Source organism: Staurois parvus, unplaced genomic scaffold, assembly GCF_062004578.1.
Source record: "Staurois parvus isolate SC_StPar_1 unplaced genomic scaffold, SC_StPar_1.0 ptg000059l, whole genome shotgun sequence".
NCBI classification, from domain to species: Eukaryota; Metazoa; Chordata; class Amphibia; order Anura; family Ranidae; genus Staurois; species Staurois parvus.
Genome location: NW_028317855.1, coordinates 8,844,214 through 8,867,087, shown reverse-complemented (window position 1 = coordinate 8,867,087; position 22,874 = coordinate 8,844,214). Strand labels below are relative to the sequence as shown.

The 22,874-nt window shown below is 44.5% G+C and overlaps 1 protein-coding gene across 2 annotated transcripts in view; it reads left to right on the top strand.

Annotated features, from left to right (window-relative positions):
* Positions 1-22,874, top strand: part of PACRG (parkin coregulated) — an 816,916-nt gene that overhangs the window by 529,011 nt on the left and 265,031 nt on the right. Inside the window, exons 4-5 of one of the 2 annotated variants that reach the window (XM_089668605.1) lie at positions 8,325-8,474; positions 17,157-17,265. In XM_089668605.1, coding sequence (XP_089524731.1) covers positions 8,325-8,474; positions 17,157-17,265 — 259 coding nt within the window. The remainder of the gene's footprint in view (positions 1-8,324; positions 8,475-17,156; positions 17,266-22,874) is intronic. The other variant, XM_089668604.1, reaches the window with a different exon arrangement.

Sequence of the window (22,874 nt, the reverse complement as noted above, 5' to 3'; positions counted from 1 at the left end):
CAGAATTGTTACTGAGGGACACAGAATCGTTACTCAGGGACACAGATTTGTTACTCAGGGACACAGAATTGTTACTCAGGGACACAGAATCGTTACTGAGGGACACAGAATCGTTACTCAGGGACACAGAATCGTTACTCAGGGACACAGAATTGTTACTCAGGGACACAGAATTGTTACTCAGGGACACAGAATCGTTACTCAGGGACAGACACAGAATTGTTACTCAGGGACACAGAATTGTTACTCAGGGACACAGAATCGTTACTCAGGGACACATAATTGTTACTCAGGGACACAGATTCGTTACTCAGGGACACAGAATTGTTACTCAGGGACACAGAATTGTTACTGAGGGACACAGAATCGTTACTCAGGGACACAGAATTGTTACTCAGGGACACAGAATTGTTACTCAGGGACACAGAATCGTTACTGAGGGACACAGAATCGTTACTCAGGGACACAGAATCGTTACTCAGGGACACAGAATCGTTACTCAGGGACACAGAATCGTTACTGAGGGACACAGAATCGTTACTCAGGGACACAGAATCGTTACTCAGGGACACAGAATCGTTACTCAGGGACACAGAATTGTTACTCAGGGACAGACACAGAATCGTTACTTTCTGCTTCACAACCACTATTGAATTAAAGAGTATGTCAGACAACACGCAGAGGAGTAGCAGAGGAGGCAATGTTTCAGGAGCGAGCAGACGTGGCAGCAGAGGAAGGGGTCGAGGCAGCACTAGTCGCAGCCAGAGGCCAGTGCTCCCGGTGTCATCCAGCGGTCGTGTCTCCACCGACAACCCTGCCGTCATCGATTGGTTGACTCGGTCATCTTCCTCTTCCCAGGTCACCTCTGACACCTACAGCCAACGGTCGATGGGTACGTCAGACACAACCGTTAGTTGGCATGGCCCGGGAGCAAGCCCACTGAAATCACGTGTCCTCTACCTGCCCCTGTCCTTTGGTGTTCCCTCACCAAGCGAAGTATCGCATGCTGTGGGCTCAGCCCCACTGTACAGTGAGGAAGAGCTAACAGAGTGCGGTCAGGAACGGGGGGAGACATCCGCCTCTTCAGCAGCCAGGCGAAGAAGTACTGGCGAGGAGAGTGGCTCGGTAGCCGGTCTAGAGACAGGTCTGTCTCCTGACCCACACGCAGCCGAGGGGGCTAGTAGTGACGCGGAGACCCTAATTGATGATGATGAGGCTGATCGCACTTGGCAGCCTCGTCGTCATCAGGCTATTGCTTCCGCATCATCAGGAGAAGAGGGTGCCAGCTTGCCAGCGAGCAAAACAGTCGGTGGGTTGCCCAGGAGGCAGCAGGGTCGCAGCAGTGTCCGTGGAGGCAAACAACCACGGAGTAGAGCACCAGCTCCACTGCAGCCTACCACCACGGCCAGTAGTGGTGCCGGTGTGCACGGAGGAAGTAGCAGTCAGCCAGTGAGGAGTAGCAGGGGCAAAGTTTCCTACTCGGCGGTGTGGCAATTTTTCGTCAAGCAGCCCGAGGAAGTAAACGTAGCCGTATGTCGACTATGTGGCCAGAAAGTCAAGCGTGGCCAGGGGGCCCATGTTGGGACTACAGCGTTGCGTCAGCATATGCAGCGTCGCCATTTGGTGGCCTGGGAAAACCATGATAAAGATACGGCGGTTCTGCCTGCCCCAGCCCCCGCTCCATCACCCGCTCCGTTACTTGCTCCGTCACCCGACGTCAATCGCCCTCTATCAGCCAGTCAAGGCTCCAACACCTCTGCTGAGGGGAGTTGTCGCTCGTTGGCATCTTCCGCTCGTTCAGATGCTCCTTCTCCTGCTACTCCTCTTCACGGATTCCGTCAGCAGTCTTTCTTGGAATCCGTTTCCAAGAGACAACAGTTTGCGAGCACGCACCCGACGGTGCAGAAGCTGAACGTCCTCCTGTCCAAGTTGCTGGTGCTGCAGTCCCTCCCTTTCCAAGTGGTGGACTCAGCACCTTTCCGAGAAATGATGGCTTGTGCCGAGCCGCGGTGGAGAGTGCCAAGCCGGCATTTCTTCACCAAAAAGGCAGTGCCAGCCCTGCATTCACATGTAGAAGAGATGGTGGGCCAGTCTTTGAGCATGTCGGTCTCTGCCAAAGTGCACGGCAGCGCCGACGTGTGGAGCTGTAACTACGGTCAGGGACAGTACATGTCATTTACGGCCCACTGGGTGAACGTGGTGCCGGCACAGCCGCATCAGCAACTTGGACAGGTCACGCCGCTTTTGCCTCCACGTTTGCACGTCCTTGGTCCAGCAAAGATGTACGCTTCTACCACCTCTTCTTCCGCCGCGTCCTCAGCCGCCACCCCTGTGCCAAGTCCCATTACCCAACCGGCATATCACATGTGCAGGGCGCAACGGTGTCACGCTGTGCTGCACCTGGTATGCCTTGGCGAACGTAGTCACACAGGGGAGGAACTTCTGAGTGTAATGAACAGAGAAATTGACAGATGGCTGTCTCCGCGCAAACTGAAAATCGGAACCATGTTGACCGACAACGGAAAGAACATGGTGTCTGCTCTGCGTCAAGGAAGGTTGTGCCATGCGCCATGCATGGCTCACATGTTCAATCTGGTTGTCAAGCGGTTCCTAAAATCCACCATCCCACAGCAAGACATCCTTAAAATGTCACATAAACTTTGCATGCATTTCAGCCATTCCTACACCGCAAAGCACACCCTCCTTGAGCTGCAGCGGCAGAACGGAATTCCACAGCATCGCCTGATCTGCGACGTTGCAACAAGGTGGAATTCAACCCTACATATGTTAGACCGCCTTTACGAACAGCGAAAGGCCATCACCGATTTCCTGATGTTACAAGCGGATAAAGGTACTCCCCTGTGTAACTTAGATGTCAGCCATTGGCAGCTCATGCGTGACACCTGCCGCTTGCTCAGGCCCTTTGAGGAGGCCACGCTATTCGTGAGTCGGCAGGACTATGGGATGAACGACGTCATTCCTCTGTTGCACGTCCTGGAACAAATGCTGTTAACAATGGCTGGTCAGGGTGCGGTAGACGTGGCGCACAGATCTCAACGCCACATGACCCCTGTGGGGGCAGGACAGGAAGAAGAGGAGGAGGTAGAGGAGGACATTGGTGCTCAGGAATTATTGAGTGAAATGGGTGGTTTTTCCACTCAGCGGACAGGAGTGGAGGAGCAGGAGCATCTGGTAGAGGAGGAGGAGGAGGAGACAGAGGACCCAGACGCACCATGGCAGTATGCTGTGGAGATGGAGGCAGGGAGTCCCTCGCATTCCTTGGCACAAATGGCCCATAGCATGCTCGGTTGCTTGCGTAGCGACAGCCGAATAATAACCATCAGACAGAGGGATGACTTTTGGCTGTCCACCTTGTTGGACCCTCGCTACCGTTCAAAAATGGTGGCCTTTTTCACACCTGCTGAGAGGGAGGCCAAAATAAAGTACTATAAAAACCACCTATGTAGTCAGTTGGTCTCTGCCTTTCTGCGCCAACGTCCATCCTCAGACACTGTGGGCCCTGTGCGCTCACGTTCCGCTGCCATGGCAGCAGGGGAGGGGTGGGGTGGTAGGAGCAGTGGCAGCTCCACCAGCAGCGGCTGCCTCAGTCTGCAGTCGATGATGAGTAGCTTTCTTCACCAGCGCAGTGAGGAAACTACTAACCAGCCGCAGCAGCAGCAGCATCAGGTGGACCTGGAGCAGGACCTCAAACAACAGGCTCGGGCCTACTTGGACAGCACCCTGGTAGACAATCCCCTTGACTACTGGGCAACGAAACTTGACCTTTGGCCCCAACTAGCTGAATTTGCCCTTGAAAGGCTGTCATGCCCGGCCAGTAGCGTGGCATCGGAGCGCGTGTTTAGTGCGGCAGGAGGTATTGTAACTCCGCGGAGGACACGACTGTCCACCCAAAGTGTGGAGAGACTCACGTTTGTGAAAATGAATCAGGCGTGGATTAGTCTGGATTTCAAACCACCAGTTCCTGACACAACTGACTAAATCCGCCATGAATCATGCCCCAAACATGTTATTATTTTTAACATAGGCCTCTGTATGGCCTTCAATTTAAGCTGCTTACGCTTCGCCACTCTGCCATGGGCCCCTGTACCGCCTCCTCTTGCTGCTGCCAGGTCCAGAGTGTGTCATGGGTCCCTGTACGGCCTCCCATTGCTGCTGACTTCATCGCCAGACTCTGCCATGTGCCACTTTCAGGTCTCCTTACACTATTGGTGGGTTCCATTTTGTGATAGGGTGCTGTATGGCCTTCCATTGCTGCTGCCTCCACCGCCACCCTGCGCCATGTGTCTCTGTCGTCTGCTCACGCTGCTGACGGCTTCCGCTTTTTAACCGAGGCCTGTGTTTGGCTTCCGAATACTGCTGCATCCACCGCCACCCTGCGCCATGTGTCTCTGTCGTCTGCTCACGCTGCTGACGGCTTCCGCTTTTTAACCTAGGCCTGTGTATGGCTTCAGAATAATGCTGCCTCCACCGCCACCCTGCGCCATGTGCCTCTGTCGTCTGCTCACGCTGCTGACGGCTTCCGCTTTTTAACCGAGGCCTGTGTTTGGCTTCCGAATACTGCTGCCTCCACCGCCACCCTGCGCCATGTGCCTCTGTCGTCTGCTCACGCTGCTGACGGCTTCCGCTTTTTAACCGAGGCCTGTGTTTGGCTTCCGAATACTGCTGCATCCACCGCCACCCTGCGCCATGTGTCTCTGTCGTCTGCTCACGCTGCTGACGGCTTCCGCTTTTTAACCTAGGCCTGTGTATGGCTTCCGAATACTGCTGCCTCCACCGCCACCCTGCGCCATGTGCCTCTGTCGTCTGCTCACGCTGCTGACGGCTTCCGCTTTTTAACCGAGGCCTGTGTTTGGCTTCCGAATACTGCTGCCTCCACCGCCACCCTGCGCCATGTGCCACTTTCAGGTCTCCTTACACTGTTGGTGGGTTCCATTTTGTGATAGGGTGCTGTATGGCCTTCCATTGCTGCTGCCTCCACCGCCACCCTGCGCCATGTGCCTCTGTCGTCTGCTCATGCTGCTGACGGCTTCCGCTTTTTAACCGAGGCCTGTGTTTGGCTTCCGAATACTGCTGCATCCACCGCCACCCTGCGCCATGTGTCTCTGTCGTCTGCTCATGCTGCTGACGGCTTCCGCTTTTTAACCTAGGCCTGTGTATGGCTTCCGAATACTGCTGCCTCCACCGCCACCCTGCGCCATGTGCCTCTGTCGTCTGCTCACGCTGCTGACGGCTTCCGCTTTTTAACCGAGGCCTGTGTTTGGCTTCCGAATACTGCTGCATCCACCGCCCGCCCACTGCTGCTGCCAGGCCCGTAATCTGTCATGGGCCCCTGTACCGCCTCCTCATGCTGCTGCCAGGTCCAGAGTGTGTCATGGGTCCCTGTACGGCCTCCCATTGCTGCTGACTTCATCGCCAGACTCTGCCATGTGCCACTTTCAGGTCTCCTTACACTATTGGTGGGTTCCATTTTGTGATAGGGTGCTGTATGGCCTCCCCTTGCTGCTGCCTCCACCGCCACCCTGCGCCATGTGTCTCTGTCGTCTGCTCACGCTGCTGACGGCTTCCGCTTTTTAACCGAGGCCTGTGTTTGGCTTCCGAATACTGCTGCATCCACCGCCACCCTGCGCCATGTGTCTCTGTCGTCTGCTCACGCTGCTGACGGCTTCCGCTTTTTAACCTAGGCCTGTGTATGGCTTCAGAATAATGCTGCCTCCACCGCCACCCTGCGCCATGTGCCTCTGTCGTCTGCTCACGCTGCTGACGGCTTCCGCTTTTTAACCTAGGCCTGTGTATGGCTTCCGAATACTGCTGCCTCCACCGCCACCCTGCGCCATGTGCCTCTGTCGTCTGCTCACGCTGCTGACGGCTTCCGCTTTTTAACCGAGGCCTGTGTTTGGCTTCCGAATACTGCTGCATCCACCGCCACCCTGCGCCATGTGTCTCTGTCGTCTGCTCACGCTGCTGACGGCTTCCGCTTTTTAACCTAGGCCTGTGTATGGCTTCCGAATACTGCTGCCTCCACCGCCACCCTGCGCCATGTGTCTCTGTCGTCTGCTCACGCTGCTGACGGCTTCCGCTTTTTAACCGAGGCCTGTGTTTGGCTTCCGAATACTGCTGCCTCCACCGCCACCCTGCGCCATGTGCCACTTTCAGGTCTCCTTACACTGTTGGTGGGTTCCATTTTGTGATAGGGTGCTGTATGGCCTTCCATTGCTGCTGCCTCCACCGCCACCCTGCGCCATGTGCCTCTGTCGTCTGCTCATGCTGCTGACGGCTTCCGCTTTTTAACCGAGGCCTGTGTTTGGCTTCCGAATACTGCTGCATCCACCGCCACCCTGCGCCATGTGTCTCTGTCGTCTGCTCATGCTGCTGACGGCTTCCGCTTTTTAACCTAGGCCTGTGTATGGCTTCCGAATACTGCTGCCTCCACCGCCACCCTGCGCCATGTGCCTCTGTCGTCTGCTCACGCTGCTGACGGCTTCCGCTTTTTAACCGAGGCCTGTGTTTGGCTTCCGAATACTGCTGCATCCACCGCCCGCCCACTGCTGCTGCCAGGCCCGTAATCTGTCATGGGCCCCTGTACCGCCTCCTCATGCTGCTGCCAGGTCCAGAGTGTGTCATGGGTCCCTGTACGGCCTCCCATTGCTGCTGTCTCCATCGCCACACTCTGCCATGTGCCACTTTCAGGTCTCCTCACACTGCTGGTGGGTTCCATTTTGTCATAGGGTGCTGTATGGCCTCCCATTGCTGCTGCCTCCACCGCCACACTGTGGCTCCACACTCTGGTTTTGGCCCCGTGACTGCCCAAATGAGTGAAGTGTGCGGTGATTCTAAGATCGACGGCACTCATCTGCATGTCATACTGACTGACAGTATTAGTTCTCTTCCCCAGCAGACTCCAAGGGCATTTAAATTAAAGGTACAGTGTTCTGCACTAATATAAAGGCTCTCTGAAGCCTAGAAACACCCTTTTTATAAGTTAAATTCGCAGCGAATATATTCGCCTTGAATCGAATTTATTCCGCGAATTTGGCGAATCAGCCGAATCAAATTTTTGAATAATTCGCTCATCTCTACTAATGGCAGTTAAAGAGATAGGATAGAGTCACATAGGATGATATTATGTCAGAAGCTACCAAGGGAGCTAAAATATGGTTTCGCACACCAAATCCCTCCCAACAAAATAATAACATAACATTGTGGTTGTATGGCTATAGACCAGCGCCACATGACCGGCAAGTGTACTGAAAAATGCAGCAATGCTAAACCAAGAATAGACTTACCCAAGCCATGATTCATGCTCAACTCAAGGTAATCCCTCTGGACAGAATAGTACAATACTCCAAAGTTACCTTGGGTAACTTTCTTTACACTCCCCACATAGATTACTGTCTCCTACTCCCCTAATCATGTAGCCCTTGACTCATCTTTAGCCACTACCTTTACCCAAGATTCAGGTGACCCCCTGGGAATCCCCCTCCTTTTCCCTTTCTCTCCTTTCCCCACTTGACTACTTGGATTCACTGTTAGTCTGAACCCAGACAGCTGTTGCCACTTCAACATCCTCTACAATTGTTATTGGCAATCCAGCTGTTTGCTACTCACCCTCTACCACTGACAGCCTATGTTGATGAACTGAATATGGTTGATATTTTTTATATACTGTATGCCTTTCTGGATTGTGTACCCCTTGATTATTGGTAACGTTGATACACTATAGCCCGACACCTCAAATGTTTGGACTGCTTTCTACCTACTCTGTTTGTCTTCTGAATACTCACAGTTTGAGTCTATTTTACTTTATGTTACCTCCTCTTAAAAAAGTCAATAAAAAGACTAAACAAGAAAAACGCAGCTATGCCAAATATATACAATTCATACTTTCAAATCTTGTATAGACCAACTTCTTTGTTCATCACGCTTATTGCAAATGCTGTACTTTTTCTATAATAGAAAAAAATAGTTTTTGAACAAGAAAAATACGTCTATGCAGGTGAGAAGTGTTCTTTACAAAATGCTTACTAAATTTATATTGCATGCTCTGTTGCCCTGATGTACAGTTTTTAGTCTGTCATCTTGATGTAATTTATATGAGATTTAGAGGAGTGCCAGTCATTTTTACTCTGACATTGGCACTGTATACTAGTTTATTTCTTGTCTGTACCAAAATTGACTAATTTATGACCTTTGTATAAGACAAAGTGGGTGCAAGTATGACAGATATGAAAATATGTTTCCACATTTGTAATGGCTATGAAATTGTACTGATATGTATAAAGTAAGATAATGTTATTTTGCTTTAGATGCCTTGAACACTCGCAATCGGCAAGTCATCTGCACCACTCTCAAAGTTCTGCAGCATCTGGTTGTTTCATCTGAAATGGTGGGTGAAGCTCTTGTCCCATACTACCGCCAGATTCTTCCCATTCTCAACATCTTCAAGAATATAAATGGTAAGGCTTCCCTTTTACTTACTTTACTTTTACTAATCCAAATGTAATATGCCTAAAAAAACAAATTGACTTACAAATGTGTTGCTTGAATGTTTGCAAATCTTAAAATGCCAGTGAATTCAATCTATTTTAGAATAAAAAGAGCCACAGAGTATGGTAATATTACTTCGATTATAAATCTTCACAGCTGAATCCAAAGATCAGAGTAAGACAAGCGCCTCATTTCCCAGTGCTGGTATCTAGTAAAATTACTGTTTAATTTGCCACACATCTCACATGCAGCTTATTAAAGCAAATAAGCACTGAAGACATTGTATAATCTTCTAATAATTACATTTTAGAGGTTGTAGCTGTCTTTAAAGCAGATGAGTGGATTGTGTTGTCTGTGCACGTGCAATAAATATCATCTTATAATTTGGATGGGCTCTTGAAGCAACCAAATTCCAATTGACAGCCATTGTAACCGGTTCATTTGATACATAGCTTGGCCTAAGTGATAATGGCAGTTTCTTCATTTCTGTAACAAAGAAAACGTGTTACTTTAAATGCATTAACAGCTCTATGTTCCACATTCTATTAAGCACACCATCATCATGGATTCTTTCTCTGAAACTTGTCATAGAATCATATACTGCATTGCTAATTTAACTGCTCAGTTTCTGCACTATAATATAATGGCACATGAGTAATGGAAGTGATTTATATATATTTCTGTGTTTTTTAGTTATAGCTGGAAACAAATAACAATAGCCATAGTCTTTAGATGACAGCCAGATGTGTGCAATGTGGTCATTTTGTTAGATGTGAGAGTAAACATGACTCTTTGGGTTGCTTGAGTGTTCATGGTTATGCCATGAGATAATAAGGAAACACATGGTCCTTCTTACTGCTGGCGGAACAATAGTGATTGGATAATGTTTTGAGACTTTTCAGATTGATTGTTCCCTTCATGGAATGATTGGTTAGCAGTGAATGCTGATTCCATAGAGAGGAGACTGTCACCCAGTCCAGCTGAAAAACATCTAGACTGTGTAATGCTCTTCTTTCATAAATGTCCTGATTAAAAAATTACAGAAAATCAAGCCGGCTGTAAATGAATAGATGAAGCGATTTTCTCGCAGGGATTGGGGGGGGGGTGCTGCCATGTCCGCTGAGAGAACCCAATGATTGCTGCTAGCTGCTATAATTGCCACTAGCAATAAACACATGTAAAATCCAACAGGCCAGTTGCACCCAAGTTGATCAATCAGTCAACTTGAGTACATTCTGCCTGCCCATACATGGTTTTTAATCTTGGCTAGTCCCTGCTGAACCAAGTAAGAGTCGAACCTCCTCTGGCCGGCTTTAGGATGGCAGTTTTGAATTGGGAATTATTTTCTCGCAGGGATTGGGGGGGGGGGTGCTGCCATGTCCGCTGAGAGAACCCAATGATTGCTGCTAGCTGCTATAATTGCCACTAGCAATAAACACATGTAAAATCCAACAGGCCAGTTGCACCCAAGTTGATCAATCAGTCAACTTGAGTACATTCTGCCTGCCCGTACATGGTTTTTAATCTTGGCTAGTCCCTGCTGAACCAAGTAAGAGTCGAACCTTCTCTGGCCGGCTTTAGGATAGCAGTTTTGAATTGGGAATTATTTAATAAGGGTAAGTATTAACTGCTCTAAACTGATAAATATTATTATTATTATACAGGATTTATATAGCAACAAAAGTTTGCTCAGCGCTTTTTCAATATGATGGGATACAATACAGCAACAATACAGTTCAATACAAGAGGGAAAGGAGGGTCCTGCTCCTTAAAGCTTACAATCTAGGAGGGAGGGGCTAGTGGTACAAAAGGTAGTAACTGTGGGGGATGGACTGGTTGGAAGAGTAGAAGATTCCATTATTAGCTGAGGGCAGGATAGGCTTCCTTGAAGAGAGAGGTTTTCAGAGATCGCCTAACAGTGATCAGAGTAGGCGATAGTCTGATAAATTGGGGTAGAGAGTTCCAGAGGATGGGGGAAGCTCTGGAAAAGTCCTGGAGACGAGCATGGGAGGAGGAGACAAGGGAGCTAGAGAGCAGGAGGTCTTGCGAGGAGCGGAGAGGATGGTTTGGGTGATATTTGAAGACAAGATCATTGATGTAATTTGGGGCAGAGTTATAAATGGCTTTATACGTTATTGTTAATGTTTTGAATTTTATCCGTTGGGCAATGGGAAGCCAGTGGAGGGATTGGCAGAGAGGGGTGGCAGATACAGAATGGTTAGTAAGGTGGATAAGTCTGGCAGCAACGTTCATGATAGACTGAAGAGGGGATAGCCTGCGATTCGCAGGCCAATGAGGAGGGAGTTGCAGTAGTCAAGGTGAGATATAAGAAGGGAGTGAATAAGTTGCTTAGTGGTTTCCGTGGTTAGTAACGGGCGTATCTTGGAGATGTTGTGGAGGTGAAGTCTACAAGATTTGGACAGTGATTGGATTTGGGGGAGAAAGGATAGATGGGAGTCTAGGATTACACCTAGTACCCTGGCATGAGGGGAAGGACTGATGATTGTGTTATTGATCTTGATGGAGAAGTCAGGGGAGGGGGCACGGGATGGGGGGAATACTAAGAGCTCAGTTTTGGAAAGATTGAGTTTGAGGAAGTGAAGTGACATCCATGCCGATATGTGGCTTAGTAGGTTAGTAATGCGAGAGGAGACTGAAGGGGTGAGGTGAGGGGTATAGAGATAGATTTGTGTGTCATCAGCATAGAGGTGGTACTTAAAGCCATGGGAGTTTATCAAGTGACAAAGGGAGGAGGTGTAGATGGAGAAGAGAAGGGGTCCAAGGACAGAACCTTGAGGGACCCCTACAGAAAGAGGGAGTGAAGAGGAGGAGGCAGCGTTATAGGTAACACTGAATGAGCGCTGTGATAGGTAGGAGGAGAACCAGGAGAGAGCAGAGTCTCTGAGACCAAGAGAGTGGAGTTTTTTGAGGAGGAGGGGATGGTCAACCGTATCAAAAGCCACAGAGAGGTCAAGTAGTAAGAGTACAGAGTAGTGGCCATTGGTTTTAGCTGTGTCCTGTATTATAATAATAATAATAATAATAATAATAAATATTGAAGACTGATTTGTTTTGTTTTTTTGGTTTATGTGTTACTACATTATATGAGGGGCATTCAAGTCAAACCAGGATTTTTGAATTTATATAATAAAAGAACAAATTTCAGGGAGTAAAAACTGCATTTCTTTTTCGACACACTCCCCTGCTACATTTATAAACTTAGCTCAGCATTTAACTAATGCCTGGAAAGCTTTGACATAGAACAGTTTGTCAGTATTTCTGGCCCATCCTAAGACAGCCTGCTTCACTTCGTCATCATTGTACTCATCATTCCCACAGAAAGGTTTGTCTCTTCTGCAATTTCACAACAGGTTGTGGGTCCATTATCCAAGATCAGGCATTCCACACACTGAATGTTCACAGGAATGACTGCTGTGGGCTGCGAACCACCACAGCCGGGATCGTCACTGACAGACGTATGGCCATCTTTGAAACATTTATACCATTCATACTGTATGTCTTAGCATCTCTGTGACTGAGCATCTCATCACCCTACTGTGCTTGATGTCATCTGTAGATATTGTATGCCTTCGTTCACAAGAAACTTTATCACCACACGCTGTTCCATGCACGCACTAACACTGTTGTCTGCCGTCTTGATTAACGGTCTCTGGACTGGCACGCCACCTGTGCGCTGCCTATCAGTAATAGGACACACTTGCCACTGTGTGTAGTACCGCCAAGCTTACATTCCTTTTAATTCCTGTAAAATTAATAGTCCCGGTTTGATTTGAATGCCCCTTGTAGCTGGGATATTTCTTTATTAAAAAAAAAAGTAAGGTAAAATTAATAAGATTCATTGACTAATTATAATGGAGTATAAATCTAGTACATGGCATGTGGTATCTTTGAGCAAGTATGGCCCAGTTCCCATACAATGATAGCTAGTTAGTTCACTAACACACTGCAAAATTGTGTACTTAGATGGGGGAATGGGGCAGATAATTTTCAGTGTCTGGTGCCTGCCAACACCTATTTTATCTTTTGAAAAAGAGCTACCTCATGGTACTAAATAGTGTACAGACTGGTAACAGCATGCTTATAATTCATTATCCCTGGGTGGTACCAGGGTGTTGTAACTAGTATCTTCGGAGCATCCTGCTGACACACATTGGTGATACGCATAACATGGACAGACAGCCATGTAGACTCTTTGTTTACAGCCTCTCTACTGATTCACTTGTACCAATTACATGAGATTAATAGCCTTCTGATCTACAGAGACCTTACAATTTTTTGGAGATTCTGAAGTTGTACCTTTTTGGATAAGATCCTTGAATTATTAAGGATCCAGTTTATCAGAAAATACTCTGAAACTTAAGTTACCATGGTGTATTGCTATATATTTTTATTATTAATATTATGCATGATTTATATTGCACCAATAGTTTGTGCAGTAATTTACAATATAAATGGAGACAATACAGCAACACTAAAATTGAATACAAGATGGATATCAGGCATACACCCTTTTTCTCCATATTATATAATAGACTGTAGCACTGCCCCCTTAGGAAATGCTGAGTTTTGAAACTCAGCAACATTACAGGTCCCCCTGTAGTGCTGCACAGTCAGGCAACACACATTTTCTTTTGAAATGTACACAGGAGACAGTAAGCAGTCCTTAGGCTGGCCATACACTATACAATTTTCTGTCCAATTTCTGCCCAATTTCCTTTAGATTTACCTTCAACTATGTAGTACAAGAGCCTGTCTAATTGGATACAATTGAAAGTGTTGTTAGGTTTGACCTCATATTATATGGTTTTTGGTAAATCTGAACCAAAAATCTCAAGAAAATTGTATAATGTATGACCAGCCTTAGGCTTGGTTTTGTGATTTTATTAAGGGGTAATAAACTTTGATGGGGATAAGGAATGTATAAGGAACAGTAAACTGAGGACAACTTCTTAGCAACTATGTACAAGTCTAAAGACAAAATTTCTCTTCTTGGAGAGCTCTGCTCTCCTAGCATACCACTCCAGACCCCTGATGAATGATCTTCTCATCCAGCTGTACTGGGTGAATCCCTGGGCAAGGGGACCCAGAATTTGTCTTTAAATCAAACAGTTCCAGATGGGGGCTAGTCTGGTTTCCCATCTGAATGCCCTTCCCTTTTCTGGCCCAGGGGGTGTAGGACTACTCCCTCTCCCTCTCCTGCAAGCTTTCTGGGTTGGTAGCTGCCTTCAGGCCTTCCACTGAGCTGGCACAGGTGGTCCTCTTTCAGGGAATTGCTGAGGTTGAGCGATCCTTCTTTCAACGTCAGCCTGGTGAAAAGCTCCTTCCCTCTGTGCCTCCTCTCAGGCTCCTGTATCTCAGCCTCTCACTCCATATTTCACAAAAACTCTTATGCTGCTGGGCAGGCTCAGTCATATTTAAGGCCTGTCCTGACCCCATGTCAAGCCTCCTGTCTGAATGGTCAAGATCCTTTAAGTATGCAGATCAGCCCCTCCTCACCCCCACCCACTGCCTTCTAGAAACTTCTCAAGTCTCTAGAGCAGGGGGAGATAACAGGAAACTGACCTGCAGAGCCCTCAGCCCTGACCTAAAATGACCTGACTGACTTACACCCAGGCTGACTTATGCCCATTCTGCTATCCAGACTGGGTCCCTATCCCAATGGAAATGGGCTGTTCACTTTTCAAGGGGAGTTGCACTTTGCAGGGCAGTTTTCCCCAGAGCTTAGTTATGTGTGGTGAAATTTCATGTTGCAAATAATACCTAATCATACCTAAATATGCAAGGAAAATGAAATTGCTTGCACATAGTTAGATGATGGGAGTCAACTGAGTTTTGCCTCATTCATTAGGCTTTGGGGAAATTCATTTTCCAAAGTGCAACATCCGTTGCAAAGTGAAAAGTCTATTTGTCTTTAGTAGATCAACCCCTACATATCAAACTTTGGATGACATATTCGCATAGTCCATTTAGCTCTTTGAAGGATTTACTCCTCATCACCTTTCCTATTTTTGGTCCTCCTGTAATTGGGGAGCAGACGCACCAACGTTATTATATGTTGTTGGCAGTTTCATGTTAAAGCTGTCTGATGTTCCCTTCTGATTGGGAAGTTTAGTAGCATACTGTATAAAATGTAATACTGGACAAGATGTGATTGGACTCTAGTTGTTCTGGATTGTTTTATCCCAGATTTTGTAATACAAATGTTTGCCAAATATTACAGAGATTTGTCTTGATTGATTCTAATTCTCTCGATTTGCCTTGCTGACAAGTCTACCAGTCATTTGGCAAATGAACCCCAAATACCTGCTGTGTTCCAAAACAATGTAAAGCATTATAGTACCTTAAAGATTATCTGCAGTTTTTGTTACTTTGGTAAGTCCCTCCAGAAACAAAGGTTGTGTTGGGTCTTGTGACTTGTGTGGGAATTGTTTCAGGGCCTCTGCTTGAGTTTGGTAGGCTGCATAGCTTGAATTTTTGCTCATCTGCATTGATTTTGTTTAAAGGGTATTACAGTTTTTTTTTGGCTAAAATAAAAAAGATTTCATACTTGCCCTGTGCAGTGATATAGAGTCCCCCGCCAGTGCTGTCCACTCCTTATTTTCTGCTGGTGCCCCCTCAGCAAGTAATGTGCTGAAGGAGCACCAGTGCGAGAGAACTCCTGAGCCAAACTGTGTGTGTCCATAGATATAAAAAGTGCAGTTTGGCCTTACCGCCCCCTATTCACAGAACTCGACTGACAACAGTGGGAGTCAATGTTTCCTACTGCTCTCTGAATGTAGGGAATGCATTAGTTCTGGTGACAACAAGGCACTTCCCTAATTTTGGAGGGATTTCCCCTAACTTCCTGATGTGCTTATGGTACCGGACGTGAAGGGAAATCTCCCAACTGTGATACAGATGAAAAAAAACGACAGGGCTTACAACCCTCACTTACTCTTATAACCCTCCCTTATGCTATATATTTTTTTTTTATGTTTTGACTTCAGTTCTACTTTAAGCACTCCACTAGTGTTGAATTGTAAAAAAAAAAATGGCAGAGTGGTAGACATCTATTTCTGGGGCACCATTTCATACATGTCACTCCAGAAATAGCCCTTGGGAAACAAATGCACCTGTTAATGTTTGTAAACTGACTAGTCTCTGGATCCAAGCCCATATAGAAGCCACACACCTCCCAATACTTGACCTTTTAATTATGTGTGCTCAAAGCGAATGCCATGGATGATGCTGTGCCAGAACCAGATATGAAAATGCAAACTCACCAGCACTCCTGGTGAATTTGCATTTGCTGTTTAACCTTTTCAAGCTCCTCTCCTCTGCAACAAAGTTGATCTCTATAGTGTCTCTGCTGTGACCTATATTTTTTAACCCTTTTACCTCCCTTACCCTGCACACCTGAACTTGAAATTGAAAAGTCTTTGCAACATTATTTCAAGTTAAGCTATAAGCTTATCAACATTTCAGTGTGAGTGCCCAGAGGTGTCCCAAGTCTTTTAGGCCTCTAGCAACAGTTTTGGTTTGCTCTAAACTGTGTTCACATCTAAGTATGAAGAGTACAGTCAGTGCAGTGTATATGTTCATTGTGAACCTTCAGAATAAGTGATGAAACAGCAAAAACAATAGAAACGTATGATGATTGTTTTTTTTAATGTTATTGTTAATGTACAATTGTATTTTTCTATGTCTTACATTCAATTCAATAAAATACTTTTTGGAGTGCTTGGTGAGCTTGTTCAGTGCAAAATACAATGGGCAGAGGAAGATACTAGTGTGAGTTTTTTTTTCTTATTTATTTTTTAAAATATATCTAGAATATGTAGCAGTCTGAGTGTCCTGTATTCACTGCAAAAATACACCATTTGCGTGGTGTAACATGGACAGATGAAAGGACATAGCAGTTCCATTACTTCAATATTTCTCATAATCCGTTAGCAGCTATTACAGTGCCTAACTGAGAGAAAAAATGAAAAAAAGTAAAAACTTAAGAATGCAGCTGCTTTAAAGCCTTTTGATTGTAGCACAGCACATCATTTGAAATGCACTGAGGAAGCTGCTTTGATTGCTGAATATGTGTCATAATTTACAAGTATCCAGATGTTCAAGTCGTGGATCATTTCTATTCTGCTATATATTGTGCTCAGTGCACACTGTTAAATGTGTGATATATTCTGTGTTAATATTGTACTATTCCAGCTTTACTCTTCCTATTTGAGCCCTGTCTTTTTTGCCACTCATGTGGAACAAATGCCCTTATCTTACCCCAATATTTATTCCAAAATCCCTTTGATAATCATGTTTGTATATGTATATAGTACAGCAGTGTCGACCTTAACAACAAAGCTGTCAAAGTACAATAGCTCAATTGAGTGGGTCTTCATGTTATGGATCAAAAATGTCATTTTAATAGAAAAATTCCTACTTCAAAGAGCACAATTCTATTGAAGTCTTTGAGACAGCTAACACTAAAAATGAATGATGCTACTTTCAAGGAGTGAGAGTACTTCTTAATGAGTAAAATTTAACAAGCATGGGACATTGCCGTATAATAAGAAAGTCATAATCTTTCATTTCTATAAAGCTTTGCATGGGAAGGCATTTTATATCCACTTTATCCATGCTTTCACTTTCAGTGTGTATCAATATCTTGCCTTCACCTTCCCACAAAGGCATTGCCACTTTTCATAAATGTTTGATGAGATGCAAGGAAAAGGAACAGGGAGTAAATGTGAGCATAAAAAGGTTAGTATTTTGAATGGTAATAACATTGGCTGCATTTCTGATTGTAAATGCCATCTACTCTACAAACTCTTTGAACCGTTAATATTAACATGTTCAAGAGACTACACTCCACTGCGTTACTGTTTTGCTGTATATTATTTAATTAAAGTTAGCATTTTTGTAATGCTGTTTTCTGTACTTTACAGGACATAACTGTCAGCCATGGCATTGCCTCATTAAATACTTTTACCTTTTAAACTTCAGTTTAGCATTGATAAAAAGTAGGTATTCAGAATTATAGCTCTTGCGTAGTCTGTGATCTTGGCATTTTTAATGATCTACGAAGGCCTAGAGATTTCTTGATAATGTTCTTATTGATGTGTTTGTGTTAGATAGGCTGGAATATGTGTCTCTTGTGTGCCTAAGTAGAACCCACAGCCTAATCTTGCTAGTAATGAAGAGAAAAAAGAAACTTAATGATGATTTGATGAGCTACATTAAAATACCAAGCCATCTTTTGTCAATAAAAGTCAGTTGTATTTCTCTCTTGGGAAAGCTAGTAGTGGCCAAATTGTTTTGTATTTTTGTGTTTTACTTTTGAATTTCTGAATCTATATTGGAATTTGGTGCAGTTGATTAGGTGGTTAGCTGTTTGATTCAGTATGACTGTATGGACTTGTGTGTGTGCAGATAAAGAAATTGTGGAACAAAGGTGGAGCTTTCCAAATTAATGCTGTAGGGTCCACTCGTGTGAATTATCTTCAGAAGTTCCATCTGTGGTCTAAGACCAAATCCTCAGCAGGCAATGTGTTCGATGAACACACTAGTGTAGGCACTGCTTGCTCAGACAACAGATGCTTGCAAACATTACATCTGCCAATAACCACCAACACCGAGGACCTAAAGGTTCCAATGTGAAGAGATGCTAGACTTACTGTGGAGGTGGGGGAGCTATTTCCTTTACAAAGCTAAATCTAGTCAAATTTTGCAAACAATTCTGTGTTTACAAGTTTTCTAAACACATAAGGCATGGGTGCTCAACCTATGGCCCTCCAGCTGTTGCCGAACTACAAATCCCATGAGGCATTGAAAGAGGCTGACAGTTACAAGCATGACTCCCAAAGGCATGATAGGACTTGTAGCTCTGCAAAAGTTGGAGGGCCACAGGCTGAACACCCATGATGTTATGTTGAGATAAATCATGGTCATAAAGGTTTCCAGACAGGCAACTTTTAAAAATAATTTGGCTTTTTTATTTGTTTTTGCAAAGAAAAAACACCTTAGAGATATATTTATGAAACACTGAATGCGAAATTCACCAGGCATTCATTGCAGTTGAATCTTTCTACTGCATGCACTTAAGATGACAGTGAGCGATTCACCTACAATACATTTTGGTGATTATCACATTTGCTGCTTTATAAATATGTCCCTTAGTGTCCCAGCCTGCTATAGTTATACAAACAAATGTAAGAGTCTCAGGTTTTGAATTAAGTTCACTTGAGCCATACTCACAGTGCTAGCATTTGTTAATGTTACATCTGTCTGTATATATTTATGATTATCTGCTTCTGATTTATCATAAGCAAACAGATCATCTTGTGCCCAACACTAAAAAAAAATATTAAAATGGCACAGTTTTAATAATACCATTATTAACAAATCATACCACCTAGGCATATTATAAATCTGTTTCTGGCTTGCATAATTTTCTTCTTGTTAAAGCTAGCATAGCAAGAGAGCAGAAGTTGATTATTATTCCATGTTTTCATTATAAAGTTCTCAATATGGGGAAGCATTGTGTCTGCTGCACCAGTTAGCTGCACAATGTAGCAGGATTGACAGCTATCTCATTTTATGATTGACATGTTCTAATTTTGGCATCAGCATTCCTTTTTTTCCTCAGTCATTGCTATGCATTTCTTGATGCTTAAAATATATACTATAAAGAAATATCTTTTTCCATGTGAGGGTACCAGACAGTTGTAACTGATCTTCACGCTCAATACATTATTGAACAAGGACACCGACTCCTCAAGTCTCCCAGCTGCAATGACCGTAGTTCAGAAGAACGAGGGGTACTAATACTAAAATGTTTTCATTCTCTGGATAAGGTATATCTCCCAACCGTCCCTCTTTTAAAGGGACTGTCACTTTTTTGGAACTAAATCCCTCTGTCCTCAGTTGTTCCTCTTTGTGCACTGATGTTTTGACCCTATACAAATGTGCTATTTTGCTAATAAAACTGTTATTCAGCACTTCTTGTCATCCAACCTGTACATTGTTGCATCTGCTATTTTGAAAAGCCAGTGTATAGAAACTGTTCAAAAACATAGGGGGGTAGCGCTATTCCTATGATAACATTACTGCTACCCCCACTAGTGGGATAGGAGAACTAGATGGTGTACTATGCAACCAACTGGGATGCCTATAGTGAAAGAGGCCATCCGTGCTACAAAACACATTCCCCCATCTGGACTAGTCAATGAGAGAGGCGGGGGATATATCCTATGGAGTCACTCTCTGCCAAGGAGTGGGCCAGGTGGGGTAAGTAAAACCCAATTCCACATCTTAAATTTAAGGAATAAGGTATAAAAACTTCATCCCTCTACCCAAAGGGCTTTAAAGTGAAAGTGAACTATTTAAATATGTAACTACAATGCACCTCCACTAGAGCATGGGATGTCCTGCATCCCTAATGTAATGGGTAATAACATTCAAATGCAAATAATAATTGATGAATGTGAGGATATGATGATGCGTGGTGCTATAATGTACCTCCCCCAACTCCCCCTCAAACCCAAAAGTGCAAGTGTGGATAGTGAACGAAAATTAATCACTGCACAATACATTAGGGATACAGGACATCCCATGCTTTGGGGGAGGTGTATTGTAGTACCACATTTTTTCAGTTCATTGTCACTTTACATCCCTTTAAGAAGAGGGACAATTTACCATTTATTTCTCACATTTGCATTGGAACATTAACAGTTTAAACGCAAAAATCAGATGAAAATAAACAATCATGATATTATGATAATATAAACGATGATGCTATGGTGCACCTCCACCAACTCAATAACTCAAATCCAAGTGTTCAAACAATAATTAGTGAACGAAGGTTGAAAATGAATCGTCCATGAATGTGACAATAAAATCATATACAAGATCTGTTTGTCAAACACGTTTTGTTTGTGCTTGTGTACGCTGTGAAGGAAAATAAAATTGGTGCTTCCACACACGCTCCCCCTTTTTCACCACACTCACCGCAAGATCAGACTCCTGTTCCCAGTGGGTCAGACACGCTATGTGATTTTCCACTCTGCAACATGTGCACTGGATGATCCTCCAATAGGGATTCACTTTGTTCCATGATCTGACCGTGCGGTTATATCCAGAGCTTGATGTTAGGGCCGGACCGTGGGGAATATATCAAAGAGAAGGGAAAAGCTTCTAAGTGTAAAACTTTTTATTAAAACTGAAAAGTGCCAAAAATCACACTCACATGATTCCAGATAAAAAATGCCTTTAAAATGAACGCCTAGCGTTCCATTGCCATTAGCTGAATCCGGAAGTGACGCAAGTTAGACCCACCCAACGTGTTTCATCATCGCGACGTCACATTTAGTACCACATTTTCAGTTCATTGTCACTTTACAGCCCTTTAGGGAGGGGAGGAAGTTTTTTTACCATTTTTATTTCTCACATTTGCATTGGGGCATAGATTAATTTTCGTTCACTATCCATTGTTGCACTTTTGGGTTTGAGGAAACAGTTGGGGGAGGTGCATTATAGCACCACTCATCATCATATCATCACATTCATCAATTATTATTTGTATTTGAATCTTATTACACATTACATTAGGGATGCAGGACATCCCATGCTCTAGTGGAGGTGCATTGTAGTTACATATTTAAATAGTTCACTTTCACTTTAAAGCCCTTTGGGTAGAGGGAGGCAGTTTTTATACCTCATTTCTTAAATTCAAGATGTGGAATTGATTGAGGAGGCACCCGCGGGTTTTACTTACCCCACCTGGCCCACTCCTTGGCAGAGAGTGGCTCCATAGGATATATCCCCCGCCTCTCTCATTGACTAGTCCAGTATGGGGAAGGTGTTTTGCAGCACAGGGGGCCTCTTTCACTATAGGCATCCCAGTTTGTCGCATAGTACACCATCTAGTTCTCCTATCCCTCTAGTGGGGGTAGCAGTAACATTATCCTAGGAATAGCTCTACACTCCTATGTTTTTGACCTGCTTTTCACACATTTTTATATAGTGTGATAGGTATTAGCAGCAGTTCCTACCATTGTGCAGTACCCGTTTTGCTATTTATATAGAAACTGTAGCAGTGAAAAAAAACCCACTTGTGATTTAACCAATCTTTTTTGGACAAACACATAAATGTGTCCTTTGCTTACATACTATTTGCTTGAAGGTGGCCCTCTTTTTCCATCTCAGCATATTGAAAGACACTTTAAGGGACTAACTGATTTTCATATTCATACAGGTTATATTTAGAGAGCTGAAAAGATCTGAGATTAGTAACTACAGCTTTGGTTTTATTTTTAATGTTAGCTGTACAGTCCATTGTTATCAACCATTTCAAAGTAAGGAAATGTTGTAGAGAGGCTAAGTTTTCAGCCAAACAATACTATGGACTATTAGTTTGCATGCATTAGTACAGTGAGTGTTCTCTGGAACCCAGTACACTAAATTAGGAAATAACAGCAGCACTGTACCGTACAGTGTTTCCAAATAAATGCTACCTGCACTATTTCTTTACATTGTTACTTCATCCGTTTCTAGGTAGGACACAGCATTTAAGGGAAAATATAGGGTATATTCTTTGTGCACATATTTTGAGCTATTATAGTTTTTATTATAGCTGGTGTCTTCATTAGAGGGACCCCCCCACCCTACTTCCTGTTATCTCTGACACCTGTCAAATAGACAGGGAGTGAAGAGATACCCTTCAAGCAATCTCCCAAAGGGAACATAGGCAGCAATAAAATGTTGTCAGAGGTTTTAACCCTTCCACACACTATCCCAAAAATGTCTTGGCTGGAGTTGGGCTTACATTATAAGGATTTAAGGGCTAAGTGATGTAGGAAGCTGTCAGTGGCTCAATTTAATTTCTCTACCTGGATCGGTGCAATCTCTCTGCCTCTGCATAAAAACGAATGAGATAAGATACCCAGAAAGTACATTGTATTTATGGATTGTCAGGCTCACAGACTCGCATTGTGAAAAGGTACAGTAGAGCATAACCAATATATAGAAGAGCGGGAGGTAGAACGTGTATATGTCGTTATTATTATTATTATACAGGATTTATGTAGCGCCAACGGTTTGCTCAGCGCTTTACAATATAGTGGGAGACAATACAGTAACAATACAGTTCAATACAAGAGGGATTAGAGGGCCCTGCTCCTTGGATGTTACAATCTAGGAGGGCGGGGTGAGTGGTACAGTAGGCAGTCACTGTGGGAGATGGAGTGGTTGGAAGAGTAGAGGATACCAGAATTAGCAGAGGGCGGGATAGGCTTCCCTGAAGAGAGAGGTTTTCCGTGAACGCCGAATGTAGTGATCAAACATGGCTGCCCATGTATTTATACTTCACGTGA